We start from the raw sequence: 22,723 nt of genomic DNA on the forward strand, positions 1-22,723 counted from the left end.
AATGGAAGAGGAATTATTTGATAATGTATTCTTTTTCAATGTGACGATGAAATTGAATGGTAAAATATTGTCCTGTGGAGTTTCCTTCTGTGATACTAATCAGGTCAACCAGAGGAAGGACTCGTATATAATACTCACGACTGATATGATACCAATGAGTGACTCCATTTCGATACATCAGCTGTGTCTGTACATACCAGAAATCATTCTCAATTATTCACATATGAAATACAAGTGCAATAACTTGCATATTGTCATTGAAATGAAACAAGCAAACCAAACAATAGAAATACAAATGAATTGCCAAACAGAATGCATCTATTCAGAGCTTCTACCACTCAACAATGTAAATATTACGACCACCAACACGGTCAACAAGGATGGAAGGACGCTGCCACTATTACAACTCAGACTGATGCAAACCCGTCTTCCTCTTTCATGGTCGGTTGATTAATCACCTTCCCTAAATAACTATAATAAACCCTGAATAATTGTTTTGTAATGTAGATCTGCATTTTCGCTCTTCCAAACCGAATACTACCACTTGCCAAGTATGGCAACACAATCTATTCATTTTCAAAAAAGTTACACCTTCTAAATACATAAATGTAAAGGATATGGTTTTAATTTGGTATTTAGTATGAACTTGCGAGTTTAGAATGCAATGCTTCGGCCATCATTTTGCCCTTGTTGTGAATTCTCTTGCCTTCGAGATATAAAATTGCTTCTAAATAAGTGTCTGGAACGACTTTGTAAACTATTGGTGAGTTGAATGCAAAGTGGAAAATGTTACAAAGCATCTTCTTTTGAGTTGGTGGATCCAAGACCCAAATTTCACATCGAATTTCCAATGATTTTTCACCAGCATAGACAATTTGTGAAGTGAATTCGACAACACTTCCTACTTCAACTGGACGTAAGAAACTGTTTTCATTCAAGGCAAGGAAAACTGGTTTGTGTTTAGTGAACATGTATGCAGTCAAGAATCCCAACTCATAGGCCTCTATTTTAGTTCAATAAATTCCAAATTTCAAAAATTCCACAATATTAATTCCATAAATATATTATAATGGATTTGAGTAAAATTAAAAATATAAATTAACAATTAAAACATACCCTTCAAGAGGAAACCACCAAAGATTTTTCCATGAATATTTCTATTAGTTGGATGCATAATCTTAATATTGCTTTGACGAGTTGTTGCCATTGGCATGCAAGCTTGAGGTTCTCCTCCATCCAAGGATAATTGGTGGACAGTGAGACAGTTTGGATTTGAATTATCAAAGTCAGTTGTGATTTGTGGTTGCTTCATCTTTTGAAGGAAAATATCGTGAATGAGTAATCTTTCTTCATCACTTGGTGGCTTCTTCATGAGACTTAGGTCGCTCATTAATTTTCTTCTTGTTTGATTTTCCTTACCAATTTCGAACAAAATCTTATCCTCTTGAGTGTCTGGACTAATACTGTGAACAACAGTGGACTTGTTGGAGGACTTGTCCAAGGCAACCATGACGAAATAAGCAACCATGACAAGATCTCTTTGTTCACTCAATCCATTATTTGTGAAAGTATTGCTGTACAATGAGCTATCACTTGTTGGTGAGTCCTTCTTCAAACTGTGAACTTCAATTCTGATTTCCATACTAGATTTACCAGTACATGTAACTTTACCAACAATTTCCAAATCAAAGAAAGGAATAATTGGCTTTTGTAATTCAATTCTATCGATGGCTGCAGTGACAATGGTCAAAGGTCTTCTCTTATCAAAACCATCGGAGTGTTTATAAGCTACTTCTCCTGCAAGAGCATCCAAATCTTCCAACTATTTTTCAATATATATGAATTCCAAATGTTAACATTGATTATTAGTAATATTTCAAATAGATATATAATAATAATATTAATAATATTGTTAATGATATTATTCACATAATTTGATAGTAAAATAAAAACTTACAAGACGACCAATTCTCATTCCATTAAAAGCATTCATATAGATATCTCTCAATTTAGAATCGGTAGAGAATGGCAATTTAATAACAACTTCACTTTCCTTTGGTGATTTTGACTTGATTTCGAAAGGCTTTTCCTCAGCAGGTTGTCCATTATTTAACATTTCATTCATGTGATCTTCTTGTTGTTGAGAGAGGTATCTTCTTTCAAATCTGTGCTTGTTCAAATGATAATCAATACTTTAACATTATTCCGAAATAATATATTAATAGTAATAATAATAATAATAATGTAAAATCATCGTGATCATCCACAATTAATCCGATCATTAGAGAGAAGTAGAATAATATTAACCAATAATCCGTAATGATCAAGATATATCAAAAAGGATTGAAAATAACCTACTCTTTAGCGACTCTTACAGACAAGGATTCGGCATCTTGTACTTCTGTTTCTTGAGTTTGATTTCTCATCAATTGATTGGAGTGATAACAGCCCTTTGATGATGCTGAGAATCTCACCACCAACAACGAACATGAGGAAGAACCAATTCTTCTTGTGGCTCTTGAAAGTGTTGAAGTGAATGATTTCATTTTTTTAAATTCTAATTTTAAATAATTTTAAGGAAAAATATTCTTTTTTTCATATTTATTTGAATTGAAATAATATCAACATGAAATTTACATTAAGAAAAACTATTTTTAAGACAAAATTGATTGAAAATTTGAGCATGTTAACTTAAAGTGATTTGGAAGGTGTTGGTGCACGGGTCAATCTTAAATACCATTCAACAAATAAACATGAAGTCACCCAACCAGCAATGAATTCGAAAGCAAAGAGTTTGTGAGCTGTGGCAGTAACTAACCAAGCATCTGGAGCACAGAGGACATTCTTTGCAATGGTGACCAAAATTCTCATGTAGAAGACTCCAAAACAAAGAGCCCACATTCTACAAGCCCATTCTCTATGAGCTGCAAAGTCCTTTCTTCTAGCACTTTCGAATGATTTGTAAATACACACCAAGGTATAAGGTGCAAACACAAATGTTGCCAATTGACACAAAATACCCATCTTGGAGGTCAAAACCAGCAAGATTGAAGAGATGACCGAAACAACAGCACTCACAAATGTAATCTGACCTAACAATTTGTGAACTTTTCCACCAACCATCTTTCTCATCACACCCAACAATTGGAAAGGAGACAAAACAAAGACCACTCCTCCACAAACCACATGTCCCAAAAACAATGCATACTTGACCAATCCACTCTCATGATAGGCCTTAAACCACTTATCATAAAATCCCTCTCCCAAACTCTCTGTTGTGCTGGCTCTATGATAGCTATCACTGTACATCATCAGACAATGAATGCCGAAATAGAGAGAGGCCAATGTCATTAAACTCCACAAGGAATAAGAAGCAACCGAAGATAAAAAAGCTTTCATTTCTGGTTATTTGCTTGGATTATAGCAGTGTAGTTGTTTTTTTTGAATGTTACAAATGCAATGAGAATGTTGGTGCAAGGTTAGGTGGTGATTTAGTTGGTTTTCACACAGAGTGCCAAAAGGTAAGTAGTTGTTGGTCGATTCGAAGATGATCCAACAACTCCTTAATTTCCCCGTTTGGAGCATATTAATAAGATCAATGAGATTACAATAAAAATTGTCCGCATCGTTGACTAATATCTTGTGTTGTGAAAAATAATGATGGTTGTGAAAATAATTGACTCGATTTCAAAGAACACATAGGATTCATTCGTTGATGATGCACTTTTTGTTAAGGCAAGTCAACAAGAGTTCCTAAGAGGATGATGTTTCTCAATGCCGTGAACAAACCTTTGTTATTGAGTATCAATTATTATAAATTGAGATGGTAACCAAGTCGAAACCAATTTCCTTTTAGGTAATTTAAAAACAACTTTTGGTCATTGCCTATCAAACAATCCAATTAGAAAAAAAATCATTGATGATGATTAGAACGATGACTCTAAATTTCCTTTGCATTGCTTTACCACTAGTTGCATTGCTTTTCATCAGCTCCCAGTGGATTGTCTTTTCGAAACCTGTCGAATATCAAATAGAAACACTATCAGCCACTTCCCAACCATTGTCTTTTTCCTTCACACTTGGTCGGCAATCTTCATCACAAAACGAATTAATTTACTTTCTTTCTTTTTACCAATTATTCGAATTCAACCAAAATGGTGGAAAATTGTCACAATTAATTGGTTGTGATTCCTCTTCATCTGGCAGTAAATTGTCATGTGAAAGCTTTTCGCATTTCAAGAATGGTGCTAAATTCTCATCTGCCAATCGAACCAATATTTTGTTTTCCAGTTTTCATGTGGACGAAAGTGATGAAAATCAAATTTATCTTTCCAGTTTTTATCAAATTTATTTATTTAATAAGAGGGAAGGTATTATTACACTACTTTCCGATAAGGATTTTGATAAAAAAACGAATGCACGAGATGGAATGTTTCTAAACGAAACTGTATTTACTGAAATACGGTCAATTACGAAAGATTTTATTGGAAATATGTTTATTTGTGATGATGAAGTAATTTACAAAGTTGGTTTAGATGGAATTTTACGAGAATTGACCTCTCGTGAGGGAACTTCACTTAAAAAACAAAACGGCTATTCGAATCAGACTATTCTCCTGAACCCAACTTTTATTTCACATCATAAGGGTTATATATATGGATATGACATATTTTCCATCTTTAAAATCAATATAGAAACAGGTTGGTTGACTGTTATTTCAGGAAAAGTATTTGGTTCATCATCTGGCACTGATGGACCTGCGTTGGATACCGTAATTTCGCCGAAAGGTCTTTCGTTTCTTCCAGACGATTCGATTCTGACATTGGATCATGAATATTTCAAGATTATTAATCAGACAGATGGAATGTTGAGAACACTATTTAAATTAGAAAGTTTCAAGCCAAGTACAAGTTCTTTCGTTTTTGGGAATTATTTGATTGGAAATGAAAACAAAATTCTAAAGATTGATTGGTTGGCTGGAAGAGTTTCATTAATTTTGAAAGGAGGAATAGGTGCTTTTGGAGATGGAGTTAATTTAAAGAATAGATATTTCAAATCAATTTCTGCAATTGCATTTAATGAGTCGAGTGGTGAATTATTTGTTGCCGATTCATCATCTGAAAATACTTTGGAAAAAATTAACATTTCAAATGGAACGTTGCAAAGCATTTCTCTAACATTTTCGAATGTTTCATGTTGGAATTCATCAATAGAGACGAGGAGTGTTATTTCATATAATCCAGTTTCATTGCAAATCAAGGATTCGAATTTGTTTTTGGCAAATACTGGAAGCCAAAGTTCAATTCAAAAATTTGATCTAGCTCAGAAAGGTGGATCGAGTTGTTTTTATGCAGGTTCAATCAGTAGTGATAGATTATTATCTAGATCTGGACCTCTTTCAGTGATAATGAATAATCCAAATGGAATTCATTGTTCACAAGTTTATGATGAAATTTATATTGCAGGTTTGTTTCGCATATTTTGGAAAATCAAATAACTTTCAATAATAGATACTGATAATCATCGAATTTTGAAAAGTAGAAGAGGAACAGTGGAAGTTATTGCTGGAAATGGTATTCAAGGTTATTCAGGTAAGTTGCCATTTCTAATAATTTTATAAATTATAATAAATTTTAAGGTGATGGAGGTTTGGCTATTAATGCTCAGTTAGATAGACCTCATTCAGTTTATTATGAAGGTAGCACAAGAACTCTGTACATAGCAGACTCTGGTAATCATCGAGTGAGATCTGTACAAATGGATACTGGAATAATTTCAACAATTCTTGGAACTGGAAATTCTGGTTTCAATGGAGATGATATGAATCCGTTAGAAATTCAACTAAATTTCCCAAAATACGTTGTCCACTCACCAGGATGGGGTCTATTCATTTCAGATAGCAATAACCACAGAGTGAGATGGTTAAACAATTCGGTTGTGACTACCATTTTAGGAAGTGGAAATTCTGGTTCAAAAATTGTGACTAACAATCCGACTCTGACTGAGCTTACTTCACCATTTGGATTATTTTTTGAAGCCTTGGCAAGTACTCTCTACGTTGCAGGTATGTTTCATATGAATTAATTTCAGTGTTTGACAAATTCGTCTAGATTCGTTCAATCACAGAATTTTATCTGTCTCCCTATTCGATGCAAGATCTGTTTCCATAATAGCAGGAACTAATTCACCTGGTTACAATGGAGATGGTATGAATCCAACACAAGCCAAGTTATTTCTTCCTAGTTCTGTTTTCATGTTATCTAAATATGAAATTTACATTGCTGATTCGTATAATAATAGAATTAGAAAGATTAGTAATGGAATTATTTCAACATATGCAATGGCTTCTCAAAAGACAGATCTCAATATACCAATTGGAATGTGTGGATATGGAAATGACCTCTTTATTTCAACCGAGAATGAAATAATAGAATTAGTTGGAAGTTATATTTATAAGAAAGTGGGAGGATTAGGAGATGGATTGAACGTCTTCTATGCTCACGTCAATCCAACAAAGATTCTCTTCTATCCAGACAATAGAATGTTAATTTCAGAATCAAGTACGAATAGAATTCGATTGGTGAATGAAAATGGAACGATTTCAACAATTGCTGGAACTGGTAAATTTGGATATGGAGGAGATACAAGTGAGGCCAATGTTGCCATACTTGCTTCACCGACTGGTCTGTCATTTAGCCCTAATCATTCCACAGTTTACTTTGCCGATTCCTCCAATAATCGTATCAGAAAATTGGTTTCGGATTTGGTTTTCCTTGTTGCTGGCACAGGGGATGCTGGAAAATCCTCATCAACCGATCCTTTTCAATCCAAATTCAATAATCCTAGACTAATTGCCACTCTCACCAATGGAGACGTTGTAATTGGAGATACTCTGTCCAATGAAATTCGAATTATTTCCAATAAGGAAGGAACAATTCGAACAATTGCTGATATCACAGCAGCCACCGACATGATTTCCACACAAAACAATACTCTCTACATCTCCACCAATGAACAGATCATCAAGGCAACTCCACGCTGTGAAACAGGATTCCAATTAGTGAAACAAAACACTGAATGTGTTCCAATTTGTTATGGAATGTTTGAGAGTGGAATGGTTTGTTCAAGTCGTGGTGAATGCACTTCTCCAGATAATTGCAAATGTTGGAATGGATTATACACGGGAAAGGAATGTGAAATTCCAATTTGTTTTGGGATCTCTGCAAATGATCCTAATGTATGCTCGTATGGAAATGGAACTTGCATGATCAATAACAAGTGTCAATGTTTGGATGGATTTTATGGAGAAACTTGTCAATTTCCAATTTGTTTTTCTAAAATAATTGGAGAATCATGTGGTGGACCAAGCAGAGGAGCTTGCACCAATAAGGATGTTTGTAAATGTGGTCAATTTTACACTGGCGAACAATGCCAATACCGAATGTGTCAAGGAAAGAGTGAAATAGACAAATCTGTATGTAGTGGACATGGAAAATGCCAAGCTAATGGAAGATGTGAATGTGACACTCTTTATATTGGAGATGATTGTTCCAATATGTCACAAATTTATGGATTGAGCATTGCTTCTGCACTCATTATTGTTATCCTCACTACAATGTTGGTAGTTTCTCTCATTTTGGGAGTAATCGTCTATAGGAAGAATAGGCGAGAGAAGAAAATAATCGAAACTGAACTCTCACTTGATGAAAGATTATTATCCTCAACTGATATATATGAAATGTCTCTATCTCACGGTTCATTAGCATCGCATGCTACTGTATCAACTGAAGATGCTTCTTCCTTCGTGATTCCACTTCACAAGATTGGAATGGATAAACCAATTAAGGTTAGTTTCAAATTAATTATTCTATTAACAATTGAATCTTGATAAATTAATTTAACACAGAGACTTGGAGAAGGTGGAATGGGAAGTGTTTTTATGACCAAATTTAATGGAATGACAGTTGCTGTCAAGGTCTTTGATTTGAATAACTTGAATATTTCAGAGGAGGATTTCAAGAATGAAGCAATAGTATTAAGCAAACTTCGTCATCCAAATATTATTAACTTTTATGGAATTTCTACATCACCAACTAAACGATACATTATCATGGAATGTTTGGATCAGAGCTTGGAGAAGGTAATTGCCAAATTGGAAATGAAACAATTATCTTTCACACTCGAACAAAAATTGAGAATGTTGCTGAATATTGCTAATGGAATTGAATATTTGCATTTTTTGAAACCGAGGAGGATTATTCATCGCGATTTGAAAACAGCTAATATTCTACTAGACTCGAATGGAAACTGCAAGGTTTGTGACTTTGGGTTGAGTAAATCCATTTCACAAGCAACTGTTTCCGCACTTACTAATCAATTGGGTACACATTTTTATATGGCTCCAGAATTATTCGATATCAAACCGATTGATCCGACCTATGCCACATCAGTTGATATCTACAGTTTTTCTATTATCATGTGGCAATTACTATTCGAAATTAAGGATCCCTATCTCAGTAAATCTCCAGAAATATTGAGAAAGCTTGGAACTACCTCAATTCTTGAACAAGTAACTTCCTACCAATTGACCAAAATGATTTGTGAGAACAACCACAGACCAAGCATTCCTTTCAATTCCATTGAATCATGCCATGAATGGTGTTTCGAATACATGCCTTCCTCCCAAGACGAATCTCCTCAAATCTTTGCACTTTCCCAATTAATCCAAGAATGTTGGCAAACTGATCCAAAACTCCGACCAAACATTGAACAAGTTATCCAACACCTTCAATCCCTACTCACCTAAGGAGAAGGTAAAAACCCATATCACATCATCCTACTATCTTCTTTCTCTAATTTTTTGTAAACTCTCTTCCAATTCCTCAATAAATCCACACGAAAAAATTTGGCAATGAAAATTTTCAAGTCCATTTTTGAGCAGCTGATGATAAAAATTCTTTTTGAAAAAAATTCAAATATTCGTTTCGCTAGGAAGGTGCTGTTTAGAGTTTCATCATCCCGCGTTTTTTATTTACCGTTACGAACATTATAAAACCATCATACCAATATATATATAAATTTATTAAATACAAAGATGATGATGATGAATCAAAAGAGAATATCTGCCGTTAGATCATTGATGAAGAATGTTAATGGCAAGAATTCCATCATCATGATGAATAAGTGTTCCAATATGATGTTGATGAAGAATAATTATCACTCGAGTTTGTATCAATCGATGAAGGTTGTTCATCCGGTTGAGATTGCTGCTACACCAGAGAATAAGGATACTTCACTTCCAACTGCTGAGGAAATTCAATTTGTTGCTCCTATTGAAGATGGTGGTTTGTCGTCGACTGCTCATGTTTCCTTCTATGATATTGAAGAAGCCTTTGCAAGAATTAGTAAGTTTTGTATATATTGTTCATCAATTCTCATCATATCATGTAATTTATACATTGTTTATACTTCTTTCCATCATCATGTTGCTAATTTAAATCTTCTTCATCATCTTTCATTTATAGAACCACTTTTACCTCCAACCCCACTGCAAGAATCAGCTGTTTTAACACAAGAAATATTCGGACAACAAAAGAACGTTTTGCATCCTAGAAAGGTCTTTTTGAAATATGAAAATAAGCACATGACTGGAAGTTTTAAGGAAAGAGGAGCTATTAACAAGTTAGCTGCTTTGGATACAGAACAAAGAAAGAGAGGTGTTGTTGCCTCATCTGCTGGTAACCAGTAAGTATATTATCTAAATTCATTTTAGTTAAATTTCAATAGTGCTCAAGGTATGTTGAAAATGCATTTTGTGGAGTTTTTAACTGTTTTTTAACTGTTTGATCAATATTTGGAATACAGCTGTTGCTTATCATGCTATGAGACTTGGAATTAAGGCTACTATTTGTATGCCTGTGAATAGTCCACTTTCTAAAGTGGCCGGAACAAAGAGATATGGAGCTGAAGTAGTATTATTCGGAGAAAGTGTCGATGATGCCTATCAAGAAGCTTTGAGAATTAAGGAGGCAGAAAATAGAGTTCTCGTCCATCCATTCAACGATGACGCCATTATTGCTGGCCAAGGAACATTAGGTTTGGAACTTTTGGAACAATCACCATATATTGACACAATCGTGTGTCCAATTGGTGGAGGTGGTCTTATCAGTGGTGTTGCCATTGCTTGTAAGACTGTTAATCCAAAGATTAAGGTTTATGGTGTTCAAACTGAAAATGTTCCTTCCATGGTTACTGCCAAAAAGAATAGAAAATCCACAACTGTTCCTTTCCATGCTACCATTGCTGATGGTATTGCTGTTAGAAGAATTGGTGATTTGACATTCCCAATTATTGATCAATTTGTCGATGATATTGTTACTGTCACGGAAAGTGAAATTGCTCACGCTGTTCTCGTCCTTTTGGAAAGAGAAAAGACTCTCGTAGAAGGAGCTGGTGCTACTCCAGTTGCTGCCCTTTTGAGTGGAAAGTTAGAGGAAGTGACAAAGACAAGCAGTGGTTCTCATCGTGTCTGTTGTATACTTTCTGGAGGTAATATGGATGTTGGTACTGTTAGAGATATTATCGATAGAGGTTTGGCACAAAGTGGTCGTTTAGTTCGTTTGAGAACTGTCGTTCCTGACGTTCCAGGTCAATTAGCTAAGGTTTTGACACTTTTGGGAGAACTTAAAGTCAACATTAGAGAAGTTGACCACGAAAGAAATTACAATGTTCCTGTTGGTTATACTGGTACTGTTATTACATGCCAAACAAGAGGTTTTGAACACATTGAAAATGTCAAGAATAGTCTCATTCAACACGGTTTCAGTTTTGAAATGATTCAGTGTCATGATTAAATTCTTTTCAACATTACTATCATTTAAAAGATATTGGAAATATCGGACTTGAACCGATGACCTACTATTGTAATTGCCAATAGCTTGCTCTCCCAAACTAAGCTAATTTCCAAATATCACTTCTTAATCCCTCAATGGTCTGGAGTAATTAATATTTTAAAATAAGGTAATTTATGGTATGGAGCAATTCATATTTTCATTGGACATCAGTTTTATTTTTCTGTATTGTGATAAATACCATTCCAATCTCTTGGTGGATGAACAGCGTACTCTCTACATCTTTCTCTCAATGTTCTCGAAGGGCCATCTTCTGGTCGAATCTTTAGACATTCCTCAAAGAATAGTAAAGCTTGAGCAAAATCTCCAGATGCATACATTTCCAACGCTCTTTCGTATATTTGTCTGAGTCTCATTATTTCATCGTTTGGAGTTGGGAGAGGTCTACTACTCTTTGTATCTTTTGAGGGTTCTTTAATTGAATTGTTGGTTCTTCTTCCAAGCAACTCATATATAACACAACCAACACTCTTACCCTTCACACTGATTTGGTCAATCTTTCTCACCTCCAATTGTTCGGCAACATAAGGTTGGAGGAATGTATCTTCAGACAACAGAATGCTGGTTCCATAAAACTTGTTTGTTCCTTCCAAACGAGAAGCCAAATTTACAGAATCACCAATAATGGTAAAGTTTAGTCTCCAAATACTTCCAATATTACCAACAACACAGGACCCACTATGTAACCCAATACGACACCTAAACAGTGGCTTTGCTTCCCTTTGCCATTTTCTTCTAAGGTCAGACATTCTTTGTTGACATCTCAAGGCAGCTCTACATCCTCTTAAACCAGAAATTGCTGATGTGTCAGGAGCTCCCCAGAAGGCCATTACTATTTCAAAATTTTTGTTACATCCTGAAATCGTTAAACTTACCTGAATCACCAATATACTTATCCAAAGTTCCATTCTCGTAAATAATTTCTTCTGTCAACACATGAAAATATTCAGAAACATGTTGAATCAACATTTCAGGATCCAATTCTTCACTAATTGTTGTAAAATTTTCAATATCTGAGAAAAATATTGTCAAGTTACCAACAAGCCTACCACCCAAAGTAATTTCATTACCATTCTTCAACATGTCTCTCAGTAGTTCATTTGGAACAAACTTTTTAAATGATCGAACAGTTGTTTTCATCTTATCAAAGGCAATAGAAAGTTCATGAATTTCAGTTGTGGTGTTGTAAACTTTTGAAGTTTTTGGAGCTTCTAAATTTGAGAGAGCCTTACTTTCTCTTGAGAAGAATCTCAATGGTTTGGACACAGCTTGAGAGAATATGCAACTAAAAAGTACACCAAAAGCAAGGCACACAAATGCGATACCAATTGTTAGTCCCAACATGAGCATAACATTACTGACAAAGTCACCATCTGGAGCAACTACGACAACAATCCAATGCATGTTCAAATCGACTGTTCTTTTTACTACTCCATGGGCAACAACATAGTCTTCACCACTAAAGGAAAAGGAATTCAAATGTGGATTATACTCAGCTGTGGACTTATTCTTATAGCCAGAGTAATCACTTGGTAAGATGTTGAGTAATACGTGTTTCAGTAAAGGATCTGAAACTTCGTGTGCTTCAGCAATTCTGATATCGAAAGTGGAACTTTCATCAAAAACTGCTATTGCTGATGAATTCTTGAACCCAAGAACACGCTTATGGAGAACGGGTGCACCGCTATTGCTCTCTCTAGTGAAAAATTCAACAATAGCTACAAAAGAATTTGGAGAAACATAGAACGATCTAACAAAATCTGACAAGTATTTGATGTTAACATTGATACTGGTCATTCCTAGAAAAGTTGAATCATATGGAGAATAAACGTTAGATTGGTAGCAGGTATAGATTCTTTCCTCAATTGACGATCCCTGCCATTGAACATCCATTGGAACGAGGGCCTCTTTGTGTTTGAGAGCTAATTTGTAGAACTCTCCTTGAGTTGGGTCCCATTTATCCATTAATTCTGAATCAGTGACAGTTCTCAATTTTCCATATTTCGAAAAGTAGTAAAACGACTGAAATGTTTCATCATTTGCCTGCTTCATCAGAAAAACTCTTTGCATATTGTCGAATTGCCCCTCATCTTCGTTTGAAACTGGAAGTACTAGTTCATAACTTTCATCAACATACAAATAATCTGTATTTGGGCAAGTAAAATCCACCAAGAATATCTTTCCTATATATTGATGATGGCTTACAGCTAGTAACCTTAAAATATTTACATAATTTTCATAAGAGTAAAAGTTACTAGTTGAAGAATTAGTATTAAGGCCACCCTCATTCATAAAATAACTCCTATAGATGGCATGTCTCTGTTGTCTTGTTGCCTCCATACATATCCACAAAAAGTCGGAAACATAAGACTCTGCTCTGAAATATGACTGTGCCATTACTTGATTTTTAACATCATTGGAAGCAAGAATTGAAAATCCAATAGAAATTCCTATTAATGAAAGAACTGGTATCACTAACATTACTAGCATCATGGTGATCAATAAACATCTGAATGAGCAAATATAAAAATGTGGCCTCAATTCAACAGAAGTTGGTCTCTTCTCCTCTCCGGTAATACTTTGTGGCGTAACTATAGAATCGTTATCAAAAAGCTTTTTTGTACTAGTTTTAAAGCTTGATGCCAACGACTCTTGCTCTGCCAAATTGTGGAAGGAAATTTCTCGAGAAGGAGCAACATAATAAAGTGAGTTGGAACGAGCAAGTTTTTCTTGAGGTTGAATTTGGAGCATACTATTTCTCCTAGAATTTGGATTGGATGATAACTTAGAATTTGGGGATTTGGTGGAGGACATTGTGTTTGTACTTTTAACATTTGGAATAAAAACACTGGAAGAAGGTGGAGCTTGTACTTGTTGAACTGGAGTTGAATTTGGTATACTAGTGATGGACTCTAAACTTTGTTCATTGTTGGCCGTCTTGGTCATCACATAAGTATTTAAATTATGAACTGTGGTTGGGACAGACTCTTGGTCCGACAAATCACGAAAGAAGAATTCCTTCACTGGTGGAGCATAATAGATGGGATTATTGGCGTAAACTGGTGTTCTATCAGGAAGAGAGGGTGGGATTTGCATAATACTATTCCTTCTCGAACTTGGGTTCGATACAGGATATTTAGAAATAAGATTGGGTAGTGATTCATTACTACAAGATTCAATGAGTGGTGTTACTTTGTTGCTGTGCATTGGATTCGTCATTTAAGGTTGCGCTTAATGTTGTTGAAGTATGTTGGTAGTAATTAATAGCCAATGATGAAGATGATGATGAACAGCGTTATCAATAATTATTAAGGAAAAAAAATGAAGAGAATGGCCTTATCCAACTGCGCTTATTTTTTTTAAAGTACGTTAAATAACCAACAAACGCGTTAATGCATCAGATATAGCTCGAGCCTTTTCAGGCGATTAAGTCCCGAAATTGAATCTATAAGTTGGCTTTAAAGTGAGTTTGTTTTTTAAACCTCAATACCTTAATACAAACTCTAATTATGATTTTCATCAATATCAATTACTTTTTACTTGAATTCAAAAATTCTGAATACCATGATCGATTTGGATAGGTTTTCATGTTTTCTCGAAGTGTTTTGAAGAGATGAAAGTCATCCTTATTCTCTACTCGATAGAGAGAATCCACAAATGCATCCACTGAATCGTAATTAGATACCTCGGGTTTGTCCTGTTTTTGTCTCAACTCCATTGCTTGACAGTGAGAATGCCACTCCTTCTCATAGAGAGGCAAATTCTTCTGAAGGGCTTCCCTTAATTCCTTTCCTCTCGATTTGGTCAATAATTTAAAATACAAATCACCTTGGAAGGGAAGTCTAAGATCTGCATAGGTGAGAGTGACAAGGCGTGTTGTCGTATCTGAGGTTTTGTAAAAGTAGTGAATGGTCAATCCATCAGCACTGATTGGTTCCTTTCCATCTGTTGTTCCATTCACTTCATTAGATACAGATGAATCACTATTCTCGTAGGTTTTATGATACATTATGAAGCAATCAAGCCCAGCATCATAAATCAAGCTACACAGATAATGGAACACTCTCTGACTGAATCCCAATCCAATTGTGAAAGGAACATCTAATGTGGTAAAGGCAAGATGCGCTTCTTTTGAACACCTTGGGGAAATAGGTGGAGAACCCGATAAACAAGAGCAGGATTTTGAGTTTCTCAGAATGGTTCTTGGTACTTCATCCTCTGGAACAGTACATTTGAACTGTGTAGTATCAAAGATTCGATTTGAAGAGTTTTCTTTCTGTGCAAGAGGTGATACTTGTTGGGAACCTGTTGTATCATTGCTCATACTAGTTCTGGTGCCTCTTGGTGATTGAGTTGTTTGGGGTGGATTCAATGCTGAACTTGTTGAACTTGTTGAAGATGATTGAGGGAATATTGAGGCAGTGGAAGAATTTCCTCCAGAATAGGTGATATTCTTGAAATCCACAACCCAAGGGTCCAACTTTTTACGGACCTCTTTACTGGACGCATAAATTGCCAGCACGTAATCTCTTGGGTAGGGTAATTGATAGACATACTTGATACACTTGAGTCCTTTCAAATTCTTTCCAATCATGAAATTGGTCGAGGAAATGTAGCGAGCTGTTGACATTGGTTTCTCCTTCTCATAGACACAATTCCAATAGGGTGAGTCTTCAATGAGAGCAAAACTATTCGTAATGTGATGATCTGACAATGTCTTGTGAATGAAATCCTCAGTCTTGAATCGACAATCTCTTCCCTTGGTTGTGTCCAATGCAATGGCTCTGGTAAATTCCTCTCCATTCTTTAAGAGAAAGTTTTTCAAAAAGTCACTCCTTGAATATCGTGGAAATTGGTCCAATTTCATGTCAGTGAGTACAGCCAAGTAGACAGTGCTGAATAGATTCTCAGGCGATAGTAACTCAACCATTGTAATGAAATGATAAGCCTCCTCTGGCCATTGATTGGCTTCATAGACATTTTGTAAAGTTTCCCAATTATTTTTCACCTTCTTATTTATGATATTTGGTAAATTCAACCCACCAATAATATACTTCTCCATAATTACAGAAGCCAATGCATAACAAATCTTGATGGCATTCACATAGGGTTCTGCCACTGATGAGCTAGCAACGACCCCCGAAAAGATGTCATTCACAAAATTCAAACTACGCACAGATTTTGTATCCAATGTTTGTGGTGTATTGCCACCAGTTTTTCTCCTTCCAAATAGTGAAGTTCCAGTACTATTTCTTGGAGTACTTGTTGTTGAGGATGATGAGGTGGTAAAGGATGAATTCGGTAACAATCGGTTGCCAAATCTGAGAAAGTAAGCATTCTTGTACTCTTCAAAATCTCTCAAAAAGTGAACAGTTTCATTACAGAGGGCAATATTGGTGAGATAGTCATAGAAATGATTTCTTGCAGCTTCCACTTCCATAACTTCAGTAAATTGGACAGCATACTTGGAAATATCAAAAGAACCAGAATTATTATTGGAAAATGCTGAACAATTATTAGAAAGATGTCCACCGTTAGGAGAGGTTTCATTCAATGAAGAAGAATTTGATGATGAACTTGCCGAGGAACTATTCGAATTGTTAGAATTATTGAAGAGGAGTGGAAACAGAGAACGAGACGATCTCTTACTCGGTGTAGAAGGAGAATTGACCATCATGAAGGAGATGACCAATTTTCAAAATGTATTTTGTTTTACTTGTTTTTTTACCTTTTTGAGGAGAATTTGAAAGGTGACTAGTCTCTCAGGTATGGTTAATTTATGAAGGTTGATGAAGGAGATGAAAAATCCTGAAACCAAGTACGAACCAGGTCCAGCACCACCTGTTGATATCTCATTGGAATTAATCGGGCAACTTGAGAATGAATTAAGGTACTTTCGAAAATGTTACAAAAAAAAACTGTAAAACAAGTTGGACAGAGATTGTAACCGGATAACCATGATAAGAACCTTGCTTCCTCATTTTATTCTTTATTCGAATCCTGAAACTAGTCTTCAGCAATTTGTTCAAAGTAAATTCCATCTCCTCGTCTAGTAATCATTAAGAAATACATTGACCAAAATGTGCCAATACCACTCCCATAATATTCTGCAATAATTGGACATTCTCTCTCAAGATACAATCTCAATCCATTCAAATCTTCAGAAATTCCATCACTCTCTCCACCAATCATGGTTTTCATCAATTCAATTAATTCCAAATCACGATCTGCTTTATCTTGTTCATAAGTTTTGTCATCCTCAGACCAATGTCCTGATTCTAATACTTTCTCTGTATTGATTCGATATGTTTCAATGAAATATGTAGAGTTGGAAATCCTTTCTTCCATGTATTGAAAATAAGGACTATTCCAATAAATTTTAAAAAATGATTTCATGAACTTGAAGAATTGATTTCTAATTTGCTCATCATGACTGATCATTCTTTTCAATATTACCAATCCAAAAGTGGAATTCATTTTGAATTTTCTTATGGATCCTTCAGAACCATAATTAATTCCGCCTAATCCTTCAAATTCAACTTTGTAAACTTTGGAAAGGTCATTTGGCAAGTAATTTGGTGAAATTAATCTCCTCATGTCTATCAATTGTCAATTCCGTTGCAGAATTGTCATTAGGGGAAATGATAATAGAATTTCTATTGGCCAACAACTTCCAAATATTAGGAGAAGTGTCGGTGGTGTTGATTTTCCAATGTAATAATTGATGCCATTCCTTGCAAACAAGAGATGCAGCATAAAGAGTATGGAGTTGCCATTCATCATTAAAACCTTCCAAGAGTGTTGTCAAAATCTCAAGCCACAAGTCTCTGCTCAGTAATTGCATTTTGTTTTTACAAAACATGTGAACAAACTTCACCACAGAAGTTCCTACAGTAAACCGCATATTGTTACCGTTAAAAAATTCAAAAAAAAAACCAACACTTCTTTGCATGTGTTCACCATCTTGATAGGTTTTGTTTTGGAGGTTAGTGGTTTTTGGCATCAACTACTTCACCAGAATTAGCACTTCCTTCAATCCGTGTAGTGAAATAATAATATCATATTACTATCATCTACAAGAGGTTAAGATGTAGAGTAAGAAAATTTATCAATATTCTGTATTGACCAATTCCTCAACAACAATAAACCTCCACTACTGAATCAACACCAACATGTTCTTCAGCCTTCATTAATCCAAGTTCCATGTCATCCTCGATAAGCCACTCCTCCAAAGGAATGAAAGCCATCAATTTTCATCACAGAATCGCAAAAAAACACAACCAAATCCTCCCCAAACTACAAAGATCAAAGGCTTTGTTTTTAATTTAGCCTGGCAAAATATAGAGTAAAACACAATTTTGGCGTTTTTGTGTTCAGTCAATTATTGATTTTTGTTGTATTTTGAATCATTGACAATCGTAATAGTTACATAATTATTTAAAATTTATATATATTTAAAGAATGTTAACTTCTAGTTCGAATAATAACAATACTACCTCTAGTACGAATGGTAGTACTAATAATAATTCATCATCATCAATAACGTCATCAGCAAGTACATCTATTTCTAATACAACAACGACATCTTCAATAATAACTTCAAATAATAATAACAACAATGGAAGTACAACAACTGGTGGTAATAACGTTGGATCATCATCATTAGGAACTTTGAATAGTAGTTCTAATAATGCAAATAACAATAATAATAATGGAGGATCATTGTTGACAACACCTACAATTGCAACTCCTGGTATGAATAACAATTTAATGTTGAATTCTGGAGGAGTTTCATTGTTAAGTATGGCTCAATCTCCACCTTCGAATAATTCTATTCTAAACTCTGGACTTCATTCGTCAAGTTTGTATGGCATTCAGAAAAATGCAACTGAAAACGTTCCTACTAATAGTACAGTAACAACAAGAGATGAAAATTCAGTGTATGGAAACTATTCGAAAATTGTTGAAAAATCAGAAACCTTTAGAACAGTGACATATGCAAACGTTTCACGTTTGGCAACAGATTTTGGATTTTTAATTGATAACGAGGAGTTGAGTGACGTACAACTAAGAATTGGAAGTGGGAAGAATCAAAGAACATTCCATTGTCATAAGGTTATATTATGTCAGAGATCTGAATATTTCAGAAATATGTTCCTTGTGAGTAGGGGAATGTTTTTAGAATCTGGAACACCTCTTTCAACAGGTACAAGTTTACCATTCTCTGGTAATTCAGAGGTGTTGACTAATTCGTTCGGCACTAGAATTTCAATTGTAGAAAAACCAAATATTACACCTATTGTTTTTGAAAAGGTATTACAATATATTTATACTGGAAGAGTTACGTTTACCACACAACTCAAACATAAGAAAATCAAGGATAAAACAGTGCATGTCACTCACATGATTAGCACAGATGATATTGATAATGTCATTTCAATGTGTATGCATGTATTGGCAGCTGCTGATGAATTGATTTTGTTGGAACTCAAGAATTTCTGTGTTGACTATGTAAAGCAATACATTGATTCGGAGTCGGCCATTGTTCTATTGGACTTGGCATCAAAGTATGGTTCTGAGGATTTAATTGAAAATTGCTTTGACTTTATCAAGCATAATGCTAGAGAAGTGATTGCAAGTGAATCGTTACCTTTTGTATCCAAGCTCACTATGAAGACTTTCCTTGAGAGTGAATATCTCGCTGTGGATGAAATTGAACTGTTTCGTGCCTTGTTGAGATGGGGTTTGTCACAAATTGAACACTGTCAAGATGAAGATGCTGTAGAGACCTACATTGCCAATGCAGATGATGAGGAACTTTCTGATGAAGAAGAGGAAATTGCTCTCGGCAGCAATGGTCTATCACCAGAGGATATTTCACACATTAAGGAGATACTATCACAACCTCCAGAAGAGGAAGAGTTAATCTTCCGTAAAAAGCATATAGCCATGTTCAGAAAGAAACAATTACTGAATGATTACGAGAGCCCAAATGATGGAGATGACACTGAGACAATTCCATTTGCTGTTGTCAAAAATCCACTGAGGGATGACATTAGTTTGCACACAAGACTCTCATTAGATCCTGTACCTCAAAATAGACATCATACCGATTTGATTCAACTTGCAAATAGATTGAGGGATGAGGATAAACAACTATTAAGAGATGCTTGCATGGATTTAATTTCTTGCATTCGTTTCCCTCTCATGACAGCTCATCAATTGACAGATGTTGTGGAAATATTTAATATTGTGGAGGATTCACTATTGTTGGAAGCTTACAGGCATGTATGTGCACCAGATAGAACACCACTTGTGAATTGCAAAAGAGCCCAGAAGAGAAAGGGAGCCACTGAAGGAGAGAATACTCACTTTGGAATTTCCACCATTTTGAAGAGTAAAAACAGGCAGGAACTTATCAAAATGGCTGGAGAAACCTCTATTACAAAAGGAAAAATTTGGACCTTGGCTTTCAAAGCTACAAAGGATGGATTTGACAGTAATGTATTCCACAAAATGTGTGACCAGAAGGGACCCTCCATTCTTGTTTGCAGAACTACTGAGGGTTACATATTCGGTGGATACAATTCAGTGGAGTGGAATTCAAGTAATCAATGGCTTAAGGCAAATGATACTTTCCTCTTTAGTTTGATCAATCCATACAATGATGGTCCAAGAAAACTCAAAGTTAAGAATACACAGAGAGCTGTCTATTGTCATGCAAGTTCAGGTCCATCATTTGGTGGAGGTACAAATCTCGTATTCGATCCCTATGATTTATATCTCGATTCCACCCTTAAACGAGGCCATACCAATGTTGGAGGTGCTTATTCAACATTCAGAGGAGGATTCAGAAGTGATGAAGCTCAAAAGAGTTTAGCAGGAAGCTTGAATGCATGGATTTTAAACGAAGTTGAAGTTTATCTTCTCCAATAAACTTCACAATCACCACAAGTTCATTTTAATGTTTTACGTAAAACAAGTGGACTCGTCATCTGGTTATATTCTCCGATTTTCTTCCTGTCCCTCATATCCATAGAAGAGTTCGGAAATTTCTTTGCACAAGAAACACAAAGAAAAAAATGTCTGCAGGATCTTCATCGTTATTGGGACAACAGTTACCACGTAAACGTGTTTGTATTGTAGGTGCTGGGTGTAGTGGTTTGTGTGCCATTAAAGAATTGGCAGCATCCAATGATCAAGTTTATGAAAATCAAGAATTTGCCATCAAATATCAAATTCCACTCTTTGATATTGCTTGCTATGAGGCTTCTAATGATATTGGAGGATTGTGGAGGTATTCAGAGAAGGAAACTGATTTCTCATCGGTTTATAAATCAACAGTGATCAATACAAGTAAGGAGTTGATGAGTTATTCGGATTTTCCAATTCCTGATGAATTTCCAACTTTTCTTCCTCATGAAAAGGTTGTAGAATATTTGAAATTATATGCTGCCAAGTTTGAATTGGAACAATATATTGAATTTAATACTCGTGTGGAGAATATTGATCTTGTCAATTCTGGATCAACTGACAAGTATAAGGTTATTATTAGAAAGGGTGATCAGTTGAGTGAAGAAACTTTTGATCATATTATGGTTTGTACGGGACATCACTCAACACCAAATATTGCAACATTTGAGGGATTGAAGGAAAATTTCAAAGGAAATGTCATTCACTCACATTCTTATAAGAATCCATTCGATTCTGACATGTTCATGAATAAGAATGTGCTTGTAGTTGGAATTGGTAACAGTGGTGGTGATATTGCTGCAGAATTGGCTAAAAATGTGGCCAAACAAGTGATCTTATCAACCAGAAGAGGATCCTGGATTATACCAAGAGAACTACTTGGTGATCCACTTGATCATGTTCCAAGATTTGCATGGATGTTACCACGTAGAGTTATTCAATATGCCAACGAGTTCTTATTAACTCTTGTGAATGGAGATTTGAAAAAATTCTCTAAATACTTGGCTCCTCGTCATCGATTCTTTGGTAGCCACCCAACTGTAAATAGTGAACTCATTTCCAAGATTAATAATGGTGTAGTTCGTGTAGTTCCAAATATTGTGAGATTTTCCAGAGATGGCCACACTTGTAGATTTGAAAATGATGAAAATGCTTCGAATATTGATACAGTAGTTATTTGTACAGGATATAGAATTTCATTCCCATTCTTTAAGGATGGTTTCTTTGAGGATTGTTTCGATGAGAATAACAAGGTTTCACTATACAAGTACGTTTTTCATCCAAAACATGGAACTGGTATTGCATTCATTGGACTCATTCAACCATTTGGTGCCATCATTCCAATATCTGAATTACAATCAAGAGTTGCTGTGAGAATGTTCAGAGGAGATTACAAACTTCCATCCGAATCCGAAATGAAACAAGATGTCGAACAAAAACGTGAAGCAATGGCCTCGAGATATACTGAATCAAAGAGACACACTGTTCAAGTTGACTATCCACATTACACAGACGAATTGGCCGACATTATTGGTGTGAAACCTCAATTTACAAAACATTTAATCAAAGACCCTCAATTAGGATCCTTACTTTTATCATCACCTGCCTATCCATGTACATACAGAATTGAGAAGGAGACGAGTTTAATTACAAGTGAAAGTCATCAAAAGAAGGAACGAGAACAGGCCATCAATCTCATCAAACACTATAGAAAGCAAACGAGTAAGGATGAAACAAGTACTTTTGGAAAGATTTTGGCAATTATCAAGGCAGTTTTCTTCCTCTTATTCTTATTTGTGAAGGTAATCTTGTCTAAATTCATAGATTGGGAGAAGGTGTAA

At 35.3% G+C, this 22,723-nt stretch overlaps 9 protein-coding genes and 1 pseudogene across 10 annotated transcripts; 4 read left to right on the plus strand and 6 right to left on the minus strand.

Moving 5' to 3' along the window:
• Nucleotides 1-600: 600 nt before the first annotated feature.
• On the minus strand, nt 601-2,546 carry NAEGRDRAFT_81275 (acyl-CoA thioester hydrolase; the record flags this gene model as incomplete). Its single annotated transcript, XM_002672213.1, has 4 exons — nt 601-1,003; nt 1,117-1,822; nt 1,958-2,192; nt 2,359-2,546. 4 exons carry the CDS (start codon nt 2,544-2,546, stop codon nt 636-638), a joined length of 1,497 nt encoding a protein of 498 aa, XP_002672259.1. The 3' UTR covers nt 601-635.
• Nucleotides 2,547-2,585: 39 nt separating this feature from the next.
• Nucleotides 2,586-3,442, minus strand: NAEGRDRAFT_81276 (uncharacterized protein). The gene has a single exon (XM_002672214.1). It carries the CDS (start codon nt 3,397-3,399, stop codon nt 2,692-2,694), a length of 708 nt encoding a protein of 235 aa, XP_002672260.1. The 5' UTR covers nt 3,400-3,442; the 3' UTR covers nt 2,586-2,691.
• Nucleotides 3,443-3,934: 492 nt separating this feature from the next.
• Nucleotides 3,935-8,910, plus strand: NAEGRDRAFT_59256 (serine/threonine protein kinase; the record flags this gene model as incomplete). Its single annotated transcript, XM_002672151.1, has 4 exons — nt 3,935-5,465; nt 5,639-6,064; nt 6,177-7,846; nt 7,907-8,910. The coding sequence occupies 4 exons, from the start codon at nt 3,935-3,937 to the stop codon at nt 8,804-8,806; spliced, it is 4,527 nt and encodes a 1,508-aa protein (XP_002672197.1). The 3' UTR covers nt 8,807-8,910.
• Nucleotides 8,911-9,094: 184 nt separating this feature from the next.
• NAEGRDRAFT_52358 (uncharacterized protein) lies at nt 9,095-10,853 on the plus strand (the record flags this gene model as incomplete). The annotated part of the gene is made up of 3 exons (XM_002672152.1): nt 9,095-9,404; nt 9,525-9,744; nt 9,926-10,853. 3 exons carry the CDS (start codon nt 9,095-9,097, stop codon nt 10,851-10,853), a joined length of 1,458 nt encoding a protein of 485 aa, XP_002672198.1.
• Nucleotides 10,854-10,886: 33 nt separating this feature from the next.
• Nucleotides 10,887-10,965, minus strand: NAEGRDRAFT_t605 (annotated as a pseudogene). The gene has a single exon. The product of its transcript is annotated as a tRNA-OTHER (tRNA).
• A 100-nt stretch (nt 10,966-11,065) lies between these two features.
• Nucleotides 11,066-14,117, minus strand: NAEGRDRAFT_72673 (uncharacterized protein; the record flags this gene model as incomplete). The annotated part of the gene is made up of 2 exons (XM_002672215.1): nt 11,066-11,742; nt 11,786-14,117. 2 exons carry the CDS (start codon nt 14,115-14,117, stop codon nt 11,066-11,068), a joined length of 3,009 nt encoding a protein of 1,002 aa, XP_002672261.1.
• Nucleotides 14,118-14,439: 322 nt separating this feature from the next.
• Nucleotides 14,440-16,584, minus strand: NAEGRDRAFT_52360 (uncharacterized protein; the record flags this gene model as incomplete). The annotated part of the gene is made up of 1 exon (XM_002672216.1): nt 14,440-16,584. One exon carries the CDS (start codon nt 16,582-16,584, stop codon nt 14,440-14,442), a length of 2,145 nt encoding a protein of 714 aa, XP_002672262.1.
• A 332-nt stretch (nt 16,585-16,916) lies between these two features.
• Nucleotides 16,917-17,507, minus strand: NAEGRDRAFT_52361 (uncharacterized protein; the record flags this gene model as incomplete). Its single annotated transcript, XM_002672217.1, has 1 exon — nt 16,917-17,507. The coding sequence occupies one exon, from the start codon at nt 17,505-17,507 to the stop codon at nt 16,917-16,919; it is 591 nt and encodes a 196-aa protein (XP_002672263.1).
• An 864-nt stretch (nt 17,508-18,371) lies between these two features.
• NAEGRDRAFT_72676 (uncharacterized protein) lies at nt 18,372-20,846 on the plus strand (the record flags this gene model as incomplete). Its single annotated transcript, XM_002672153.1, has 1 exon — nt 18,372-20,846. The coding sequence occupies one exon, from the start codon at nt 18,372-18,374 to the stop codon at nt 20,844-20,846; it is 2,475 nt and encodes an 824-aa protein (XP_002672199.1).
• A 431-nt stretch (nt 20,847-21,277) lies between these two features.
• On the plus strand, nt 21,278-22,723 carry NAEGRDRAFT_72677 (uncharacterized protein; the record flags this gene model as incomplete). Its single annotated transcript, XM_002672154.1, has 1 exon — nt 21,278-22,723. The coding sequence occupies one exon, from the start codon at nt 21,278-21,280 to the stop codon at nt 22,721-22,723; it is 1,446 nt and encodes a 481-aa protein (XP_002672200.1).

This window comes from Naegleria gruberi, assembly GCF_000004985.1.
Source record: "Naegleria gruberi genomic scaffold NAEGRscaffold_55, whole genome shotgun sequence".
NCBI classification, from domain to species: domain Eukaryota; phylum Heterolobosea; class Eutetramitea; order Acrasida; family Naegleriidae; genus Naegleria; species Naegleria gruberi.